The sequence below is a fragment of the Kogia breviceps genome, chromosome 12, assembly GCF_026419965.1.
Source record: "Kogia breviceps isolate mKogBre1 chromosome 12, mKogBre1 haplotype 1, whole genome shotgun sequence".
NCBI lineage: Eukaryota > Metazoa > Chordata > Mammalia > Artiodactyla > Physeteridae > Kogia > Kogia breviceps.
In genome coordinates, this window is record NC_081321.1 from 54,843,685 (window position 1) to 54,866,947 (window position 23,263).

General features: G+C 37.8%; 1 protein-coding gene across 1 annotated transcript in view; it reads left to right on the forward strand.

The window, feature by feature from the left end:
- The window catches only part of CAND1 (cullin associated and neddylation dissociated 1), a 42,568-nt gene extending 31,650 nt beyond the window's left edge, over positions 1 to 10,918 (forward strand). The window contains exons 8-15 of the mRNA XM_059080759.2: positions 512 to 804; positions 2,360 to 2,501; positions 2,862 to 4,355; positions 5,458 to 5,553; positions 7,948 to 8,117; positions 8,196 to 8,360; positions 9,492 to 9,599; positions 10,358 to 10,918. Of these exons, the coding sequence (XP_058936742.1) occupies positions 512 to 804; positions 2,360 to 2,501; positions 2,862 to 4,355; positions 5,458 to 5,553; positions 7,948 to 8,117; positions 8,196 to 8,360; positions 9,492 to 9,599; positions 10,358 to 10,582 (2,693 nt within the window). The 3' untranslated portion in view covers positions 10,583 to 10,918. The remainder of the gene's footprint in view (positions 1 to 511; positions 805 to 2,359; positions 2,502 to 2,861; positions 4,356 to 5,457; positions 5,554 to 7,947; positions 8,118 to 8,195; positions 8,361 to 9,491; positions 9,600 to 10,357) is intronic.
- The last annotated feature ends 12,345 nt before the right edge of the window (positions 10,919 to 23,263 follow it).

Here is a 23,263-nt window from a genome sequence, read left to right on the forward strand (position 1 = left end):
TTAGTTTCACAGCATGACCTGGGATTGGTGATCATTCTTTTTATCACATCATCTATACCACAAATCTGTTTTATAGTTTATCTTATAAACATCCCAGTTGTTTGTTTGATTTTCCTGTAATGTCAAGTGAATCTTTTGAATTGAACTTCTATTCACATTATTTTAAAAGGCTGGGACATTTATGATTTTACAAATATTTATAATCTGAAGAAGTTTAATGTGTTAATAAATGATTTTAAAAAGTTAATAAGCAGCTCATTACCCATAAATGAGAAAATGTTTAACAAATTAAAAACACAATCAGATAATTTTTCTTTAGAGGTTTGTTCATGTGTAAATTTTTTAAGTAAATTCTGCCTCCGATTTAAGTACTAGTTCTTTTTAAACCTATCTATTGCTGTATATCTTAGCGGAAAGTTAGAAAACTATCTTAGTTATGAATATCAGTTCACTTTCTGTATTAAACTTTTCTTATGATTAATAGCCTGTTAACATTAAAACTTCTCTTTAGGGAGTGATGATGAATACAGTGACGATGATGACATGAGTTGGAAAGTGAGACGTGCAGCTGCTAAGTGCTTGGATGCTGTAGTTAGCACAAGGCATGAAATGCTTCCAGAATTCTACAAGACCGTCTCTCCTGCACTGATATCCAGATTTAAAGAGCGTGAAGAGAATGTAAAGGCAGATGTTTTTCATGCATACCTTTCTCTTTTGAAGCAAACTCGTCCTGTGCAAAGTTGGCTGTGTGACCCTGATGCAATGGAACAGGGAGAAACACCTTTAACAATGCTTCAGAGTCAGGTCAGTTTAAAAGTGTGTTTTAAAAGTCATGCTAGTAAATGTGATCGTTTAAAGTGATGTTTTTCTATGGAAATATGAGTTCCAGAATAGCTTTAGAGAAACAGTTCTGGAATGTGTTTGTATAGTAGTTTATGGATGCTCATATTACATTACTTGTAAATAATTTATTCTGATTGAAGTTTTCTTGACTTTCCCTGGCTAAACAATATTAGCTTTAAGATTCAGTGAAGTAGTCTTTATCTTTGATTAATGGAGAAATCTTAGGGTGGTGGAATTAGACTACTTGTGTTCATAGCTTCCTTCCCTCCTAATTTAGCTGTGTGATCTTGGACAAGTTATTTAGACATTTTATTAAACCTTACTTTTCTCATATGTAGTAAGGGTTTACTTAGAACTGTCTACCCAAGGTAGAGATGATATGATCTATGTAAACATACAATGAAACCTGCTACATAGTATTTATATATACCAGCTATTGTTTTTGATAAAATACATATTTTTTTCACTTGAGGACATCTTTTCTAAGATCCTAAATGTTAGCTCTATATAGCCCCCATTTGTTGAATATTTAGTACATGCTAGGTATTTTCCTATCTATGTGCAGTCTCTACAACAGCCCTATGGGGTACATATTTGTCCATTTTTGTAGATTACAAAACAGATCTTGAGAGGGACTAAACAACTAAACCAGAGGAGGGGATGTACATGCCATATCTATCTTGTTTTCAAGTAGTAAAAATTTTAAAAGTTTGTGGTGAACTTAAAGGTGAACACTGAAGATTAATTGTAGAAGAAAAAGATAAAGTGTATGGAGGACATAAGCAATTGACTTAAGTATATGGAAAGCAGATAAAAATCACGGGAAATTTTGATGATGCTGTGGTGAATTAATTAGATAGTTGTTTTCTTTTGCCTCTAGTTCTCTCACATCATTGTTCGATATGGTATGTGTCTGTATCCTGGCATCCATAAGATTTATTGGTAAAATCTGTTTAGGATTTACTGACTGACATTAGAAAGTTTAGAAGCAGATGTCTTTGACTCTTATTCCTGCCACTTGTAACTACATTTGAAGTGAGGTTGATTTCATTGTAATAGCCAACGAAAAGCAAACACAAGGACCCATTTAATGGTTTCTTTTCCATAATTTGTCCTTTTTCTTTAATTGCTTGTATGTGCTATTTCAGTTTCAAAAACCATTTATAAATTATGCCCCTAAAGTTTTGGTTGAAAATTATTCTATTGTTTAGATCTCTATTGAGTCTTGTGCATTTCATAAGTAAAATTAATCAAGGAAGACTTTTGTTGCTCTGTAGAAAGCTAATGATAGCTTTTCTCTGCTTTCTTATTTATCAGGATCAAGCAAATATAGTCTCAAGAGAACATATATAGTAGATGCAACAAAGTTTGTATTGTACAAATTGTTGACAGTTAGTGGAATTAGGAATTTGACCAAAAAAATTCTTCCGTTTGTCCCCAGCCCCTGTAATTTGTGTTAAGTGTACTGAGGAAGTACCAACAGCTGAACCAGCTAATGAGCACTTGATAATTACAGGTTCCCAACATTGTTAAAGCTCTGCACAAACAGATGAAAGAAAAAAGTGTGAAGACCCGACAGTGTTGTTTTAACATGTTAACTGAACTGGTAAATGTATTACCTGGGGCCCTAACACAACACATTCCCGTACTTGTACCAGGTATGAAAGAAATAGTAAATCACTTTTGGGACTTATTATAGACTTTATTAAGACTTAGATAAGCTTAAATAATTGTTTCCTTGAAAAGAATAATTTGTGACAACTTTGCACATGGAACTAACTTTTTTACAGAACCATTGAATACCTAAAGTTAAAAGTAAAAAGTTTAAAATCGTACCCTAAAATTTTTTACTTTGATATTTATCATAGCTTGTGGAATTTCGACTGCTTTAGAGGTAATATATAGTGGGAACTTTAGCAATCTTTTAGGGATTAGTTTAAAATTTTAAAACTAGCTTTAAATTCATAAAGGTGCCATGGATAAAAATGCTGGATTTTTCTTTTTTGGTTGGATTTTAGGAATCATTTTCTCACTGAATGATAAATCAAGCTCATCAAATTTGAAGATTGATGCTTTGTCCTGTCTATATGTAATCCTGTGTAACCACTCTCCTCAAGTCTTCCATCCTCATGTTCAAGCTTTGGTCCCTCCAGTGGTGGCTTGTGTTGGAGATCCATTTTACAAGATTACATCTGAAGCGCTTCTTGTTACTCAACAGCTTGTCAAAGTAATTCGTCCTTTAGATCAGCCGTCCTCGTTTGATGCGACTCCTTACATCAAAGATCTATTTACCTGTACCATTAAGAGGTTAAAAGCAGCTGACATTGATCAGGAAGTCAAGGAAAGGGCTATTTCCTGTATGGGACAAATTATTTGCAACCTTGGAGACAATTTGGGCTCTGACTTGCCTAATACCCTTCAGATTTTCTTGGAGAGACTGAAGAATGAGATTACACGGTTAACTACAGTGAAGGCGTTGACACTGATTGCTGGGTCGCCTTTGAAGATAGATTTGAGGCCTGTCCTGGGAGAAGGGGTTCCTATCCTTGCTTCATTTCTCAGGAAAAACCAGAGAGCTTTGAAACTGGGTACCCTTTCTGCTCTAGATATTCTAATTAAAAACTATAGTGATAGCCTGACAGCTGCCATGATTGATGCAGTTCTAGATGAGCTCCCCCCTCTTATCAGCGAAAGTGATATGCATGTTTCACAGATGGCTATCAGTTTTCTTACCACACTGGCAAAGGTGTATCCCTCCTCCCTTTCAAAGATAAGTGGATCCATTCTCAATGAACTTATTGGACTTGTTAGATCACCTTTATTGCAAGGGGGAGCTCTTAGCGCCATGCTAGACTTTTTCCAAGCTCTGGTTGTCACTGGAACAAATAATCTAGGATACATGGATTTGTTGCGCATGCTGACCGGTCCAGTTTATTCTCAGAGCACAGCTCTTACTCATAAGCAGTCTTATTATTCCATTGCCAAATGTGTAGCTGCTCTTACTCGAGCATGCCCTAAAGAAGGACCGGCTGTAGTGGGTCAGTTTATTCAAGATGTCAAGAACTCAAGGTCTACAGATTCTATTCGCCTCTTAGCTCTACTTTCTCTTGGAGAAGTTGGGCATCATATTGACTTAAGTGGGCAGCTGGAACTAAAATCTGTCATATTAGAAGCCTTCTCATCTCCTAGTGAAGAAGTCAAATCAGCCGCATCCTATGCATTAGGCAGCATTAGTGTGGGCAACCTTCCTGAATATCTACCATTTGTCTTACAAGAAATAACCAGTCAACCCAAAAGGCAGTATCTACTGCTTCATTCCTTGAAGGAAATTATTAGCTCTGCATCAGTGGTGGGCCTTAAACCATATGTTGAAAACATCTGGGCCTTATTGCTAAAGCACTGTGAGTGTGCAGAAGAAGGAACCAGAAATGTTGTTGCTGAATGTCTAGGCAAACTCACTCTAATTGATCCAGAAACTCTCCTTCCACGGCTCAAGGGGTATTTAATATCAGGTGGGTACCTAGATTTTCTTATCTAAAAAATTTTTGTTTATTAGCAGTTGTTGCCTGGAAAGACGGCTAATGCCGAAGTTAAAATATTTCTGTATCTTGTTGTATGTAGAACCTATTGCCTTATATTGTGATATGGAGCCATATTCAAATGACACCTTGTTGTTTAAAAGGATAAAGAGAGTGTAGTTAGATAATGATTAAATAAATCTGTTGTAGTTTCTAGTGTTTAATGTATTTTAATGTTACTCTTGTCTTAATGTGGGACAGATGTCTCTTGAATTAATATAGCCAGAGGAGCTTGCTAGAATTAATTACAGTACTAAAATTGGTGAACTAACCTGGTTCAAATGAAAGATTCTAGAAGAGTTTTCAGATTACCAGTGGCAACCCCTGTTGTCCAAGGAGAAGGTAGTAAAGGCCATTCACTCTTAGAAATTGCTTTCGTTTTTAATAAAAAAACTTGACAGTCATACAGTGGTTTAACCAGTTCCCTTTTGTGAGGGATAGATCCTCCACTGCTGGTCTCTCAGGCTGCCTCCTTTCTGGAAGAAATTGTTCCTTTTGAAATCTAATGGGATTATGTTTCATAAGATGAGTAAACTTTGCTTCATTAGTATCCTGGAAGTAATAAGAAATACCCCTCTTGACCAAAGAGAGGGTTTTTTTGTCTTTTTATTATTTTTGGCTGTGTCGGGTCTTCGTTGCTGCGCGCGGGCTTTCTCTAGTTGTGGCGAGCGGGGGCTACTCTTCGTTGCGGTACGCGGGCTTCTCATTGCGGCAGCTTCTCTTGTTGCAGAGCACGGGCTCTAGGCACGCGGGCTTCAGTAGTTGTGGCACATGGGCTTAGTAGCTGTGGCTCGCGGGCTCTAGAGCACAGGCTCAGTAGTTGTGGCGTACGGGCTTGATTGCTCCGTGGCATGTGGGATCTTCCCGGACCAGGGCTCGAACCCGTTAACCACTGTGCCACCAGGGGAGCCCGACCAAAGAGAATTTTAAGGAATTAAAGACCCTGGTGTTATTTGAAGTGGTTTGAAAATGTAAAGGTGTCCATGGATTTTAGTTAACTTAAATACCAATAGACTTACAATTTATTTTTAATTAGGCTCATCATATGCCCGAAGCTCAGTGGTTACAGCTGTGAAGTTTACTATTTCTGATCATCCACAGCCTATTGATCCACTATTAAAGAACTGCATAGGTAAGTGGAAATGAAGATGAACATACTGAATAACTAGTTAACTGTCAAAAAACGAATCATTTCAATAGCTAAATATATCACCAAGGAACCAAAATGCTTTTAAGGATCTGGTAATTCTTTCATTAAAAAAATAATTTTGCAAATAGCTGAAATTTAGTAAATATGCTAGGATGTCATTAAAGTCAACTACACATTTGCTAATCATATTTTGGGAATGACCTAAAGTAAACTGATGGGCAAAGGAAAAAGATATATGATCTATCTGACTAATCTGAAGTTCTTCCCAGTTGTAAATGAATCTCATTTGAGCTTGTGATGGCCCCAGTTCTTCGTTATTACTTGTATCCCTCCAGCTCCCAAGGGGATCTTTGGAGGCTTTTAAATTTAAGGTAGAAATTGAAGAATAAAAAAGATAATTCTTGTGGTAATTAGTTCTGCCAAACTAAGAGGAGCTATCCAAGAAAGAAAATGGCCATCTCTTTCTATGAAGACAAGAATTAGCTTTTAGTGTTATTTTTCATGATTTTATAACTTCCCTGTGTTGTTTTCATCATCAGTTTTCCTAGAGCTTTTAGTAACTAAACTCTCTGGTGTTTTCTTGAGGACAGAAGAATGGGGATACCAGCAGAGAGGATAAAGGGATATGGCAAAGAAGCTTTGCAGTTTCATGCCATTTAAAAAACACAGTCTAAAAGAAAAGAACTACAGAAAGGGATTACCAATTCAGAGTAAGGGGGACATGGGGGATAAATGGGTGCCAACGCTGAGACCTAGAATTAATTCAAAGAAAGTCTCTATCAGAAGATTCTTGCCTTTGTTCCCCTCGCCTCTTTTTGCTTTGATATATTTACTCACATTTTTGTCATTGTATAAGATACAGCAAAGGAAGAGCCCTGTGCCAGATCTTTAGACATCTTTCTAGGTTGACAACAGTCAACCAGTGTGCATTGTTGGTATAGTTATTCAGTCAGATGATTATCATTCTGTTTGTTTAAAATTGAAATTCCTATACCAAGTTGTTGGGGACCACTGATCCTAGACCACGTCACCATTTGTCTATCATAATAGCAATACTTTTTGTGCTTTACTGAAAGCAATTCACCATGATAGTAATTCTAAGCAAACAGAGGTGAGGAGGTTTAGTTTGGTACGTTTAAATTCTTTTCGAACCCAAGCTACCTCTTAATCTTTTTTGTAGTCAGAACTTTCCTGGGTGGTCAACCTGGAGTTTACCCAACCTATGGTGTCTGAAGTATTTTTTTTTCCCTCCCATTTCTTCAAATTGCTGTTGTGATACATTTAAGTCTTCTCATATCTTTTTTCCCCTGTGTCTTCTAAAAGATTGCTTATGGTAGGATTGAGATTACATAATGATGAGTAGCTCTGTGTGAATATCACACATGTACCAGACACTGTGTTCAGTACTGTACATATAAAATTCTCGTTTTATAAACTGGGAAACTGAAGCTCTTGCCTACAGTAACTTGCCAGAAGTTGGTCATACAGTTGACAAGTGAAGCAGTGTGGATCACCGTCTGTATGACTCCAAAGATCTTTGCACTATAATTTCTTCCGTGTGGAAGAACAACCAGACTTATATCTGTGTTTAAAGTGGCTAGGTGCTTTCTTTAGCTTTTTGTCCTATGTTAGGTTTCAGTTTCCTCCTTTTTGTATTCTTAGACCTCTTATCTGTTTCTTGTTAAAGATAAAAATAGGCTTTTGGAGGCACATTTCTCTGTCATCTGATAAATTATATACTTGTTAACAGTATTCCATCTTTATCAAGCAGTGGATCTGTCCCCACCTTGCTTATCTTTTGAACTCAGATTTCTAAATTTCACTTTTGGAATTTAAAATTTAAAGTAAATATAATGTAAACTTCATCTGAGCATAAATTTATTTGACTTGTCCACAGCTGTATCCCCACTGCTTCATGCCATAAATGCTCAATAAATGCTTTTTGAATGAATGAAAAAAAAATTCCACTTTTGTTGGTGCTTTTTTAGTGCGAGTACTAATTTTGAATTTTAAGGAGAATCATTCAAGTCACTAGTTCTTGTGGTTGCTGGCTCCATCACTTTTCTATGTCACCCACCTGTTAAATCAACTATCAAAGTAATGGGGAGCTTTTGGGGCTCTCACTCCTTACCTTTTGCATTTAAAGGTGCTGAGAATAGGTTTATCAATTAAGTCCACTCACATTTAGACATAATAGTTTACCTCTTGTCAAAAGAAATTATACAGCTCACTTAGGATTTCATCATATTCCATGACCCACATTGAAGAAGTAACAATAATATCAACAATAATAAACTATCAATTTAGGAAAATAATATAATGCATATTTTATTTTAAGCTTACCACAACTGTGTTGCTTCTCTTTCAATTTTTCAGGTGATTTCCTAAAAACGTTGGAAGACCCAGATTTGAATGTAAGAAGAGTGGCCTTGGTCACATTCAACTCAGCAGCACATAATAAGCCATCATTAATAAGGGATCTTCTAGATACTGTTCTTCCACATCTTTATAATGAAACAAAAGTTAGAAAGGAGCTTATAAGAGAGGTAAATTAGATTGCACTGTTTACCTTAGCTTGTCTTTTACTTTCTAGTATATCTACGTATTCTGTTTTATTTCAACAGGTAGAAATGGGTCCATTTAAGCATACAGTTGATGACGGCCTGGATATTAGAAAGGCAGCTTTTGAGTGTATGTACACACTTCTAGACAGTTGTCTTGATAGACTTGATATCTTTGAATTTCTAAATCATGTTGAAGATGGTTTGAAGGACCATTATGATATTAAGGTAAGATGTTTGTGCCTGTTTATAGAATGTTTTAGAAGAAGACTTTGCTAGTGACTTTCACCTGTGTAATTTACTCTTGTTATTAAGTGAGAAAGATTGGTTTGCTTGTCATGATTTTAGTGTGTTATAAACTAATATGCAAAACTAATAGCGATGCAATGTGACATCAGTTGACATACAGGAAAAATCCAGAAACCTTTTCATTGGAGGAGGAAGTCAATATCAAGAGTTTTGTTAAAGGATAAGAGGAAGAACTGTTTTCAGATACACAAAGCAATCTGTAGAAGCAGCTATAGAGAAATTATACTTCATGCTTCTTAGGTTTAGAGCATGAACTTTGCTCATAACTGCTTTTTGTTTTCCTATTTGCTTAAGTCCGTTTAAAATGTGAACTATAAAAGGGTGATTTGAAAAATCTTTTTCTTCTACTCAGGACCTTTGGTCAAGCAGGGCAAAAGTGGTAGTTGAACAGTAATTCATCCATACTATCAGAACTCCAACTTTCATGTTTCCATAATGTAATATGGAATAACCCGACCCCTCCGGAACTCAATGAAAAGAGCCCTGAGAGAATAGGATCCTTTTATTTCTACAGTTTATGGTCTAAGAGAAAAGATTATGGGTTATTGGACTTTATATGGATTAATCTGGATAAGCAAGCTTTTTGTTTTATTTTTTTTAGTGAAATTTGCAAAGACAGTAGAAACTTCTTATAAAGCTTTTCTTCTAGTTCAATTATTTTCTTATTCACTGATTGTTCCATCTGGTGCACATGAGCTTTTTAAAAAATACTGAGTCTGTGGCCCTATCCCGATGAGTGAAGTAAAAATAGGTATATTTGTAAAGCTCTCCAGCTGTAATGTGCGGTCAAGATTGAGAACTACCTTTTTAGTTCTATACTCTAGGATCGTGACCATCTATCATGATAGATAAGGTAACTCTAGTACTTGTAGGTAAAATTCCTTAGACAAGATTTGAGGCAATTCTGTGTGATTCCAATGGCAGATTACATTGAAATGAAACTTAATGGTACAGGTTAGTCATTTTCCTTTCAAAAGCTTTGTCAGAATTTGGGATTTGTCGTTAGAAAATAATGCAAAATCTAAATTTTGTCTCTTTTATTCATAATAGATGCTAACATTTTTAATGCTGGTGAGACTCTCTACCCTTTGTCCAAGTGCAGTACTGCAGAGGTTGGACCGACTTGTTGAGCCATTACGTGCTACATGTACAACTAAGGTAATATTGATGTCATTGATTTAGGCCAGACTTAGTATGTTCAGGATCCCTAGTTGATTCTCTACTGTGGTTTTCCAAATTTACCTATGCTAGCACCATTATGTAGCAGTTTGTTTCAAAAGTTACAACTTATTATTCCTATTCCTCACTTCCTTCAAATGTGGATGTTTTAGAAAGCTTAGCACTATTAAGTGCTATTCTTAAAAGTTTGTTATAACAATCTGACACATTTTTAAAGTACTGATATGGGTTAAAGTGTGATAGGGCCACAAAAGAGGAGGAAATGTTTAATTCTGGTGGAGGTGGGGTGGGGGTCACAGAAGGCTTCATATGCACATGACAGCATTTAAAATGCACCTTGAGAAGTCAGGATTGTTTTAGGTCCAGAAGGTGAAACAGGACTTTTCATACAAAAATAATTATATGAATTAAGGCACAGAAATGTCAGTACATGACATGTTTGAAGAATAATGAATAAACAAGGTGGCTAGAGGGGTAGTTTCTTGATGGAGGACAAAGTAGGACTTGCTAATAAGCAGATCCCACTCTTGGTTTTTATAATGGGCCTTGTATAGAGTATTCCCTTAAAAGGAGATACATAGCTACTACTAAAAAGTTTCAGAGCAACTCTGCTTGAAGAATAATGTGCCTTTTGGATCTATGAAAGATTAGCTTTGCTTTATTTATATGTGCTTAAATTTTGTTTGTATAAGAACTGCCTTTTATAGCATGTAATATAAATTTACTCATTGTTACAGGTAAAAGCAAACTCAGTAAAGCAGGAGTTTGAAAAGCAAGATGAACTAAAGCGATCTGCCATGAGAGCAGTAGCAGCACTGCTAACCATTCCAGAAGCAGAGAAGAGTCCACTGATGAGTGAATTCCAGTCACAGATCAGTTCTAACCCTGAGCTGGCAGCCATCTTTGAAAGTATCCAAAAAGATTCATCATCCACTAACTTGGAATCAATGGACACTAGTTAGATGTTGGTTCAACCTGGGGACCATTACATTGACCATATGATGCACTGAATTGACAGGTTAATCATAAGACATGGAAAGAAGTAAAGCTTCAAAATGTTCCACTTTTTTTTTTTCCTTCGTGGAGACAGTTTGACTTTCTTCCATTGTTGTTTTTTATAGCATTTATTTCAGAAATACGTATTTCCATAATCCAGAGGTTGTAAAGCCACTAATGTTTTAGTGGTTAGGGCAACATTTAAAATGACATCTAAAAGTTAGGATTGATGGAGATAGGGTCCAGTATCTATTTACCCTGTAATGTTTAGGATTAAAATGTTAAAATTTTGTGACCATGAATTTTCTTTCTTTTATAAATTCTCTCTTATTTAAAAATCAAAAATTCTGCAAGATGAAAACCATGTTTCTTTTTCTTATATAACTTTTTGTTTCAGCAACACAAATTGATTTTTAGCTGGCAGACAAGAATATCTGTGTAAGATTCGTTACATTTCGGAGGGGTTGGCAGTTTAAAAGAGATAATATCATTTTTTTTAGGTATGGGGATTAACAATATCCCTGTTGCGCACACTAATTTTGCATGAGCAAGTTTACAAATATGTATTGTCTGTAAAGCAGCATGTGCAGATTATTCATAATACAAAAGTAAAAATAAGTATTATTGTATTAGTGCAATTTTCAGATATTTATTTTTGCACAGAAAACATATCTGGAGAGAAAGAGAGAGGAGTAAATTTTTCAAACTTTGGTTTTCTTAATGCCAGTGTGAATTTGCAGATGTTTTCAGCAAATCAAGTCATAATAACAATTCGCCACTTCTTTTTCTATTATAAATTTTCGTATACATTTAAAATTTGAATATTTAAGTACTCAGTTTTTCTCAGTTACCCATTTGTGTGCGTGTGTTTCCACTTAGAAATTCTTAAAGCCAGATTTTTCTTTCATTTCCTTTGTATCTCTACATTCCTTATCGAAAGAGTCAAATAACTATATGCTTTTGAATTTTACTTTTAGGAAAATTCTGAAGCTGGCTATCACAGGTTTGTTAGCTAATAATAGTATTTCCTTTTAGTTGAGTTAGATTTTCCCCCTTTCTTGTAGAGCTAATTTACATATTGTATTCGGTAAGTGTTGACTACTTTTCCTGATTAAAGGGTCTGTGCTTGGGGGAAACAGTACCTTATATTGTAGTTAAAATTTTATTTAACATATCCTTCAGTGAGCTCGTTTCACACTGTAGCCTCTTCCTTCAAATTTGTGGTGCTCCTGTAACAGTAAGAACTAATTTCTGAAATAAAAGACATCTCCTAATGCTGTGCAAACATAGTTTACATGTATTGAAGGAGGCAGTTGTTAAATTGAGTGACCAATTTTAAGCATTCAGATATTTGAAAACTGCACCCTTTTTTGAAACTGTGAATTAGAAATATTTTTCCTGCTGTATTACTTAACCTGCTTTAACATCCAAATATGCGGTGATTTTAATTGGTAACATACTGTGGTTATTAGATTAACAGCTTGACTTCAGATATTCAGATGATAATGCATAAGACATCATTACCAGTAAGAATTTTGATTAGGACATGGACATGGACCATTTCATGAAGTTGGTGCCATTTCAGAATGTGGCAGGTGATAATCATACCATAATTTGCATAAAACTGTAATAGAAATTTATTTTGAGATGTTGGTATATTATGTACTATGCATTACCGTGATATAGATGTTGTGGATATATTTAAGTATTTGGTTACATGGTTTCACAATAAATTACAATACTGCAGGCTCTAGGACCATATAGGAGACTGACATGCATATGTTGTGTGAATGTCTTAGTTAAGTGTCCAAAGTTAAATCCAAATACTTTTCATGTATTGGATTTCGCCATTCTTTAACTTCTAAAATGCTTACAGTTTTTTTGTTTTTTTGAGTCTTGCAAACTGGCTAACTTTTCTAATATAGCTGAAATTCTATCTTCTAACAAAAGAAAGATTCTGCTCTTTTCTAGTAGTAGATATGGTTTTAGTGTTTATATATATATATATAATATATATTATATGTATATATTCACATATATAACAAAATTAGTAAAAGTAGAATACTCAGATTTTAAATGCTGAGTCATACTGATTAACTTCATACTACTAGTGGTAATGTCCTGATATTGGAATGGAAGTTGCAAGGTGTGGAGTTCAGTCATAATCTGCCACTCATACCGCTTACTGGTCTTTTAAGTATTATTAGGAAGTTCTGCTTAGCAAGTCTGCATATGTAGGTTCCTCAGGAGATCTACAACAGTAAGAGAACAGCTGCTCTCTGATTTTCTTGAGAACGTTTAAATTGTTTAGATCTACCCAATTTCTTTTTAAAGAAAGCTCAGTATGGGGTTGTGTTTTTAGGTTAGGTTATTTTATGAAACAAAGGCAGAAAGGAAATTTGGTATGGCAGAGCCTAAACTAAAAATTTAAAATCAGTAGCACTGAATGATTTTTTAAATGTGGTCGTGTATTCATTAATGATATCTAAATCTGCTTAACCCCTGGGAATTAGAATTCTTAAAAAATTGGAGTATGGAGACTTCAACAAATGTTTGAATATTTATATAATTTTTATGTAACCATAAGTAACCAAATCATGTTTTTTTTTTACACTTTTGGGTAAATGGTAAAGAAATAACATGGGCATATCTAATTTAACCAGTTTTAAGGGATGTTCTGATATCTTTATATCTAGCTCAGTCTCAGATATATGAATATGATTATATAGGCATGATTGAAGTTTAAAATGATGAAATATACAAAATCCTCAGTCACTGAAAAATTCAGTTAACTGGTTAACTAATAAACCTTGTAAGGTGTGTTTAGCCACATGTCAAAGTATGTAGTAATACTGGACAATTTTTTAGAAGTTGAAATAACATTTTTCTGCCCAAATCAAAAACTTTACCAAAAATTTCAGTTGTTAAAATTAACTGCCAATCTCTAGATATATTATGCTTAGTAAATATTTTGATATTAAAGAGCTTAAAAATTTCAGTAAATGTTGATTCTAGCTTTGTCTTAAATATTGAATCCCAGTTTTCAAACTACTGCCACCCCAGATGCACATCCTGTTTTTGAAATCTTAATTAATCCTCTGTGAAATGGAAAATGGACAATAACAACAACAGTTCATTTTACTGTTTGGGAAAAGGATATTCTGGTTTTAACTGATTTTTTTCCAGTTAATTAAGTAAAACTCCTCTGATGCCTTTGGCTGCAAAATGCAACACACTGGAAGTATTACGTGGCAAGCTGCCAAAATCTCACCAGATATGGCCATTTTCTTAAGAAACATGTACAATGAAATTATATATTTTCCCTTTACAGTACAGTAAGTTGCTTATTTTCCTATTAATACTAGAAAAATACGACCTTGTGAATACCTACACTGTAATTTAGGACAAGAGTTACCAGCAACATGTTTTTGGCTCTTTGTAACAACTTTGAAAGTTAGCACTTTTCATAAAAACCAACTTCAATTAAAACTAAGGCGAGTATTGCAGATAATTTTACTTTGTTAGACTCTAATGTTAATGTGTCAGAATGCTTTTTCAGTAGAGGGAGTCTTAATACCCTGACCTCTTTGTACTTTAGTTCTGATGTTAAGTGATTATCAGTGATTTTGGCAAATTGAATTGTTTCACTCAAGTCTTAGGTGAGAAAAAGCTATCTGTGAACTGAAATTCTTTCTAGATTAGAATGTATTGGAATTAGTGTATTTAGCCAGTATCAGTAAATAATGGCTGATGCACACTGAGTGATTTTATTCTAGAATGCTCTCTCACTCACAAGAAAAATCTGAAGAATTGTATTTTAGAACTGGTTAATGTATGATAACCACGATAACCTCATGATTTAGTAGCCCATAATAATCCTGTTACTTTGAAAAACTATTTTACTTGTTTCATAGACATTTCACTTTTAATATAAACCCAACTGCTTACTTAGGTAAGAGCAGCTAAATGTGTGTGATGGTATTTTACTGTAATCCTAATGTAGTATTTTTAAGACACCAAATGTGTACTTTACTTGGAATCCTTACCATCCATGAACTAAATTAGGCTTTCCTAAAAGGTCTGGAAATAAACACCTAGTTTCTTGTTCTAGAAATAAAACCCATTCTATCCTCCAGACTTTAGACTTAAGTAGAAAAATGCATGTTCTTTTTAGATCAGGATTTCTCAATCTAGCACTATGACATTTTGGACTGAATAATTCTGTGTCATGGCGGCTGCCCTGTGCATTGTAAGATAACATCCCTCGCCTCTACCCACTTAGATACCAGTAGTACCATTACCACCCCCAGTTGTGACAACCAACCAGAATTGTCTCCAGATATTGCCAAATGTCCCCAGTGGAGTAGGGGAAGAGGGAGAGAGTGCAAAATTGCCCCAGTTAAGAACCACTACTCTAGAGAGCTTTTTCTTGTTTCTTGTTAGTAGGTAAAACCAACTGAGATTCTATACATGCAGAAGTTTTCAGACATTCTTAGTGTCAGTTCTTCATCCTAACTAAATTTAAGTACTGTTTTTAACCTATTTTCTTCCACCAGTTAATTAGAACTATCATGATTTAGTGAAAATAGGTTTCTATTCTAGATATTACCTCCTCTGATTTAAATGGATGGTCTTTATTAAATCCCTTAACATACTTTTTTTTTTTTTTCTGGCTATAAAATGCTTTCTCTTACTTAAAGAAATATGAGTATAAAGGGGGCTTCTACTACACAGGGGAATATGAGGCAATGTGAGTGCTTTGCAATTGGTGTACTGTATAAAAAGGCAATTAGTACATTTTGAATTCTTGAAAAAGAGTAAGTGGATTTTCAAAATTACTCATTTACATTCTCTTCAAGAGAACAGTTTGTTCATTAATTTACTTTCTTGAACTAAAGACTTGCTTTCAGTACAGGTAATTTCCTGTTTAGCTATAATATTTAAAGCCATGCCAAATAGTGATGGGGGCGGGTATTAGGTATTATTTCAAAACTATATATTTGAACTTTGAAAGTAAATTGTAAAAGTAAAGGTGACTCTAGCAGATTTTTGCTATTTTTCTAGGATTAGTTGATGTTTAGAGACAATAAAATCCTTCTTCTGAATCTTGATAACCACCCATGAGATTTTAAAGACTGAATGGTGGTAGGCAAGTGGCAGAAAAACTTATCACAAATCAAATTACTTACTCTTTGAAACAAGACCATTGAATGAGTCATCTTTCAAGCTTCTGAACCAATTTAGTCCCACTTAGCAGAATTGGCATAAACAAAAATAAAAGTTAATTTCCTTTTACATGATGTTTTTTGAAGTATTAATGAGGCTGATTGTTCAGCAGTTTTAGTAAGTTCAGAATGCTGAGTTTTGAAACCTTGAAAAATCATAGTCTTTAAAACCTGCATTTAAAAGACTTTGAAATTTGTTTCAGCATCGATTGCCCTCTGAAGTAGAGTCCAGCATTGTCAGATGACCATGTGTATGCGAGAGGCCCCACTGCTGATCTGCATTGCTGTAGCCCCTGCTCACAGTGCTCTATGGGTCAAGCTTTATGTAAAACTTACTACCATGCCTCCATCCTTGTAAACGGATCAAAGGCAAAGCTAATTACCATTTTCCCTCCTTCCTTTGTTGCCTCTCTACTCTTTAGTACTATGTGCTTAACACTGGGGACAGTATGGGGGAAACACTACATAATTACTGTTAAGTAGTGTTTCAGTAGGGGAAATACTGTTAGGGCTCTGTATGATTTGTGGCACAGATTCCTGGTCTGGGGATCAGGACAAGCCTAAGCCAAGGGTGTCGTGGGAACAGAATTAGCAGAATTAGCAGAAGCATAGAGACAAGAGGTCATGCTGTATTCAGAAGCTGAATATGGCTATAGTCTGGAATATGAGGGAGAACAGTAAGAAGCTAGGAAGGGCAGATTATAGAGGGCCTTGTAAACATTTTGGATTTAATTTCAGGGATGATGGCAAGCCTAGAAATACTTGAAAGCCAGTCGTGTGATCAGATTTGTAATTTTGAAAGATTAGCTGCCATATAGAGAATGGACGGGAAGGAAGGAAAGACATTTGTTGGTGAGTTAGGATGTTAATGGAATAATATATGTGAAATGGAATGTTGTGCTGAACCAGCGTAGATTTGGAGGGGAAGTCAGGGTGTTTGAGATAAAACTGACAGGACAACAATTGATTGGATGTTGGAAATACGGACAATTATGCTGTAATACATACAGTCCCCCAAATAGGTGGTTCAGAATACATTATTCTACATAGCTATGGTGGATGGCATGGGGGTCTACTTCCCACCTCACTGGGACCCTGGATAACGAAGCTGCCACTGGGAATGTGGTCAGTTGCTGTGGCAGAGGGAAAGTGAGAAGTGAGTCACATCTGTCACACAGTGCTTTTGCTTGACAATGACACACCACAGCTGATCACATTTTGTTGGCCAGGAAGTCTTATGGTTGTACCTCACAGCTGAACACTCATTCACCAGGCATTGGTAAGAACAGTCAGCTCAGTTGAGCTGTAGAGTGGTCCTTTTTTGAGAGGCGAAGTGTGGGCAGAAGAGTTAGGTCACATTGCACACCCCACTGCAAACAACTCAAGATTAGATGTTCCCACCTATTCTTACAAGTTCTTTTCAACCACCCTGCCACTGAGTTCCTCCTCAGCTCCTTCTCCACTCACTGTCTGGCTCTTCTCCTTCCTTCGTCTTTTCTTTCTTCCCTACCCTCCTGCAACCATCCTCACATGTTCCAGAGTAACAATCAAAGTTTGTTAGCAACTTTTTAAGCTGTGGCACCCAGGGCCATGGGAAGTGGCTCATCTACCTCGAGCATTCCCCCCACCCCACCCCGCCAGAGTTCAGCTGTGTTTTTCCAAACAAAAACAGCAGTCTCCTAGAAGTGCCAGCAATTTTGATATTTTCTGAAATGCACTTATGTAGGTATCATTCAATATTCCAACTCTATAATTCTTGCTTTTATCAACCTTTAACTCTGCTATTTCGACCAACCACTCTGAAGGCTACAAGCTAAGATATTTTCATCTAGAGCTGTTTGAAACTCTAATATCCTACTCTTAACTATAACATCAAGTTCTGCCCTCACTTGATCTAAACGGATTTTTGACCTCACAGAGTCCTGTGATCGATATTTCCCACCATTTTCTCTGTTTCTTTTAGCCTCTGTCATTTCCTAATCTGGATCTCCTGGTTTTTGTAAATGATTTATTCATAAAATTACTTGTCCTTTCACTGCATCTAGGGATGGGCCCTCTCCCGCTCCCTAAATCTTTTAAGTGTCACGCTTAACCCTGCCTCCGTACTCAGTGGACTGCCATTAACATTTTGTCAATAAAATTAAGGCCATTATTCTTGTCCCTCCACCTAAGAATCTCATATCCATTCTCATCCTCATGTCCTCAGAGGCTGAGTTGGTTGTTCTTTGCTCAAGTACAACCTTTCTCCCAGAGCCCAGCTTCCTCTAGCCTCTCCCAGGTTTTGGTTAAATTGGTCCTCCCATCTCTTCCCTTTATCCTCAATACCACTTCCCCTACTTCCATCTGCTGGACTCTCAAAAATACACTGAGGTCTCGTCGAAAAAGACACAAACAAAATTTTTTTTTATTGCATCTTCCACAAGATGTCATCTCTCTGTAGAGAATTAGATACACCTTCCCAATTTTTTGCCGCCTTTTCATTTGTTAACCTGTTCTAATCTGGCTTTCATCCCTCTGTAGGTGGTCATAGCAAACCAATTTCAGTGAAGTCCTTTATGCCAAAATGGCCTTCAGTCTTTCTCTTACTTGAACTCATTGATATCAATACTGCTGATCACTCCCTCCATGAGACTACCTGTTGCCTTGGCTTCTAGGATGTTACCGTCTAGGGGTTTCCTTATGGCTGTGAGACCACTGCATCTTAGTTTCCCTTAAATATTGTGCACTAGGGCCTTCAGTTCACATGTCTTCTCATTTATAATCCTTCTTGGATCATCTCATCCATTCCTCATGGTTTACATATTGATTTCTAAATCTGTATGCCCAGCTCAGTCCTGTCTTTCAGACTATTATATCAAACCACTTGCTGGACACCCTATAAATATATCCCAAACACAGCGTAGCTAGAGCTGAACTCGGCATCTTCCCCTGGTTTTTCCCTGTCTTTATGTCTTTGCTGATGGCACCCCATTTACCCAATCACTCAAGCTGGAAATCTTAACACAAATTTGGAGGCAGAAAGTGTAAATAACAAAGAACATAGACATGTCTGCTGCCAGACATCGTCTGGGTTTGAATCTCGCCTCAATATTAGCTACATGACTTGGGTAAATTACTTAGCCTCAGTTTCTTCATCTAAAACATGGGGATAAACGTAGTCGCTACCTCATAGGATAATTGTGAGGATTAAACAGGAATACTTGTAAAGCACTTAAAACTGCCTGGTACATAGTTTGTGCTATATAATTGTTAGCTCTTGTTAACATTCTGCCCGTTTTATTTCCTAAATATTTCTCATGTCCATCTCCAGTACTCTTCTGGTTCAAGACCTCATTTTCTCACCTGTATATTGGACTACTACAAATGCCTCCTAACTGGTATTTAGGTTCATTCATCCAGGAAACTAATTTATTAAATACTTTGCTAGGTCCTGCCAGACCTGCAAAGCCAGGTGAGAGGCCATACCTGACATAAAGAAGTGTGCTGGTTACCAGGAGAGACCTGACATAGGAAGCACCATAGAGTTCTACTGTATGAGAAGTATATTCAGGAGACAGAGTAGGTGACAATGGAGTATATATATATGATCCATTCTACATTGGTGGGGCAGGAAAGGTTCTTGGAAGAGATGAAATGTCTTGAGATAAGAGGTATTCTACCTTAGAAGAGTTTTCAAATGCGTGTGCAGGGCCCAATAATTCGCTTTTTTATTTTTTTTCAAACGTTCCCAGGTCCTAATGCCTTCCCAGACCACACTATGGGACCCGCTGCCTTAGGATACCCAGAGAGCTTGCATTCCCAGGTCCTCTCAACTGCCAAAACGATGGTCTTGTTTTCATATTCTTGCACTACATCCTTCAATGGCTCCTTTTTGCCTATAGGGCAAGTACAAGCTCTAGATCTGGCTACTGTTTGCTCCTCTAGCCTCAGCATATGTCACACCTAAGACTGACCTTTATCCTCAGGCAAGAGTGAAATATTTCCCTCAGCCACCATGCTGCTCCTAACCTTTATACCTTTGCTCAGGTTATACCTTTTGCCTGGAATATCTTGCTTTTCCTTCCCTTTATGTAGCTGGCTGCTGTCTTGTAAGCTGAGTCAAGGATTTCAAAAGCCTCCCATGATGCCAGGTGACAAGAAAGACATAATCTAGGGGCCAACTCCCATCTTTAAAGCCTGTCCCCTTTTCATGCATATAATATAGTCCAATTTCTTTAAAAAGCACCTCTCTGTTAACATTGTACAGCTATTTCTGAGTGGGGGAGGGGAGGTGGGAAGAGCTGACTGGTCCAACTGTTCACAGGCAGCCCTTTCAGTAAAACTGAGTACTGCCAGCAACCCTGTCCCTCTCTGTACCTAATGTCTCACAGGTTGGAGTCCTTTCTGGGGCTTGGCTGGACTAAAAGGATCCCTGCTTTTTTGGTTTGTGACTTCTCTAATGCCTCCTGCTTCTTGTCTTCTAGGAATTTGTCAGAATTTTTGAACTACGTGGGCCTTCCCTTCTGCTCTCTATATTATTTTGGATTTATTTCCATTTATAGATGTTTACTGTCATTTCAGTAAAATTTGGAGACTGAATAAATAGCACACTAAATTTGTCTGCCATCTTGGAGCTTCTGTTATTTTTTGATCTTCTCTAATGCTTTAATGAGAAACATTATAATATGGTTGTTAAGAGTTCACGCTCTAAACCTGGGTTCAATCCTACCACTTCTCAGTTGTGGGACTTTGGGCAAATTGTTAATGTCTTTAGATCTGTTCTCTTATCTGTAAAATGCAGTTATATGTACCAGCCTTAAAGAATTAAGAAGGTTAACACACATACACACAATAAAGAGAATGGTACATAGTAAGCACTCAAATATATCTGGAAAAATATATTAATTCATGAATGACTGACTATAGGAGCTTAATAGTCCACTCAGATTTTTCTTATGTTATTCTCGATGATTAATTTGGCTTTTTCTAGAGGGGAGAGAGGGATGTTATGAAATGTACATTGAGAGAAACTTTTTACCCTATATTTTGAGAATGCTAGAATGACTCAATGTTAGAAACTATCAGCATAAACTTATATTAGTAAACTAAAACAGTAAATCTATGAAGAAGGTTATCAGAAACCAATAAGTAGTATCCTAAATGGTGAAACATTAAGCTAATTTGATTTAAAGCCAGATGCTAGACTGCCAGCATTATTATATACCATGTCTTGGAAGTTTTCAAAAAATAAAACAAAAGGTAACGAATGACATGAATTAGAAGAGGTACAGCAGGGCAGTCCAAGATGGCAGCACAAGAAAATCATGGACTTAGCTCCTCCCACTGACATGCCACGTCTACAGCTACCTATGGAACAATTTCCTCTGAAAACGACCTGAAAACTAGCGGAGCAGCTCCTTCACATGGGCAAATGAGAAACGGGTCACGTTGAGGTGGGTAGGAGAGGCTGAGACGTAGTCTAGCCATCAACCCTAACCCTTGTATGGTGACCTACAGTGCAGAGGGAACTCAAACGTGGAGCTCTTCCCTGGGCCACCCCACATCAGGCACCCCAACTTTTAAAGACCTGCACCTGAGACAAGCCCCCAAAACACCCGGCTTTGAAAACCAAAAGGGCTTCACGAGACACAAAGGGCTGTCGTGAACAGAATCACTCGCCACGCGGCCCGGCGAAAAAGTAGCTGTTTGAAAGTGCCTAAACTTTATGTGAAAGAGAATCATTAGCTAATCTTAAAGCAACCACCAGAGGGACGGGCCTGCAGGGATACTTTTCCAAGGACAGAGGCCCTGGCAGGTGCCAATTTTTTTTTTTTTTCTTTTTCCTCAGTGGGTGCCATCCTTGCCTTCTCCCTCAGGCCCGCTGCACAGCACCAGTATCTCCCAGAAGGGAGCCTTTACACATGTCTGGTGCCCCAGTTTTTGTGGCTGGAACCCAGAGAATGCCCCTGATCACCTGGCTCTGGAGGCTAGGGTAGGGCTTGCATTCCTGAGTCCCATGAGACTGTGACAATTGAAGAGACAGTTCTTGGAAAACTACCATTCCCCAGGGCACTCTGCAGACTGAAAAACACCCTGTCTTTCTGAGAAAGAGGCCCAAGGGGCAGGCTTCTGGGCTGACACTTCTAGAGGCCAAAGAGGTGCTCTCAGGGAACAGAGGCTGGTGGACCCAATCTTTGTGCTTTACCTGGGCCTTGCTTCAGCTCCCAAAATTCAGCTTAGACCCTTATCCGGTGCCCTCATTTTTGCAGCTGCTGCCCTGGGACACCTCTGCATAGCCTGGCTCTGGTGGCCAGCAGGGCTTATGCTCATAGGTCCCACGGGATGGTAACAAACAGAGAAAATTCTTCAAAAGCTACCATCCTCATGGCACAGCATGAAGTAAAGGATCCAGGGGTTCAGTCTTTCTGTGAAGGAGGCCTATAAGCTAATCATCATGACTGCGGCCTGAGTGGGCAGGCTTCTAATTAAACACACATCAAAGGGTTGACTGTAAAGCTTTCCTGAGACCTTGGAAGGTGAGTGCTGTCTTTGCACTCTCCCTCTGCCTGGCTCCAGAGAACAAGCATCTCGGAGGGGAGCTCTCACACATGTCTGATGCCCTGGTTTTTATGGCAGAGGCCTGGTTTGTGTGGCTGCCACCCAGGAGCCACCCTTTGAACAGCTGGATCTAGTGGGCAAGGGGGGTTGTATTCCTGGGTCTCATGGGGACTGTACAGTCAGAGGGATAGTGCTTGTCAGAGCACTGCACAGATGGCAGACTGAAACACACCCCTAGGCTTTCTGTGAAAGGGGCCTATTGGCTTGTCCTAGAGTTTTGACCTGAGGGGCAGACTTCAGGTTTGACAGATATCTAGAGGTCTACAGAGGTGCTCTCAGGGAATGTAGGGCGGGGCATGCCATCTTTGCACTCTCCCTCTGTCCTGCTACAGCTCACCAGTATCTCTCAGAAAGAAGCTTATCTACTCACCTGGGGCCCCAATTTAGGGGACTATAGCCCAGGGCACACTTCCAGATTGCCTGGTCTTGTGGCCAGGAGGGCTTATACTTGTGGTCTCACAGGACTGTATTTATTTGCATACTTTAAAAGCTGCTGCCTGGGCTTCCCTGGTGGTGCAGTGGTTGAGAATCCACCTGCCGATGCAGGGGACGCGGGTTCGTGCCCCGGTCCGGGAAGATCCCACGTGCCGTGGAGCGGCTGTGCCCGTGAGCCATGGCCGCTGAGCCTGCGCTCCGCAATGGGAGAGGCCACAACAGTGAGAGGCCCGCGTACCACACACACACAAAAAAAATAATAAAAAAAAGTAAAAGCTGCTGCCTGAGTGTCTGGCTTCCAGTCAGCCTGAATCTAGGGGCTGACTGAGAACCCTACCCTTTTAGCATATCCACAAGTGGCAGTGATTAAAAATAAAATAGACTGCTTGG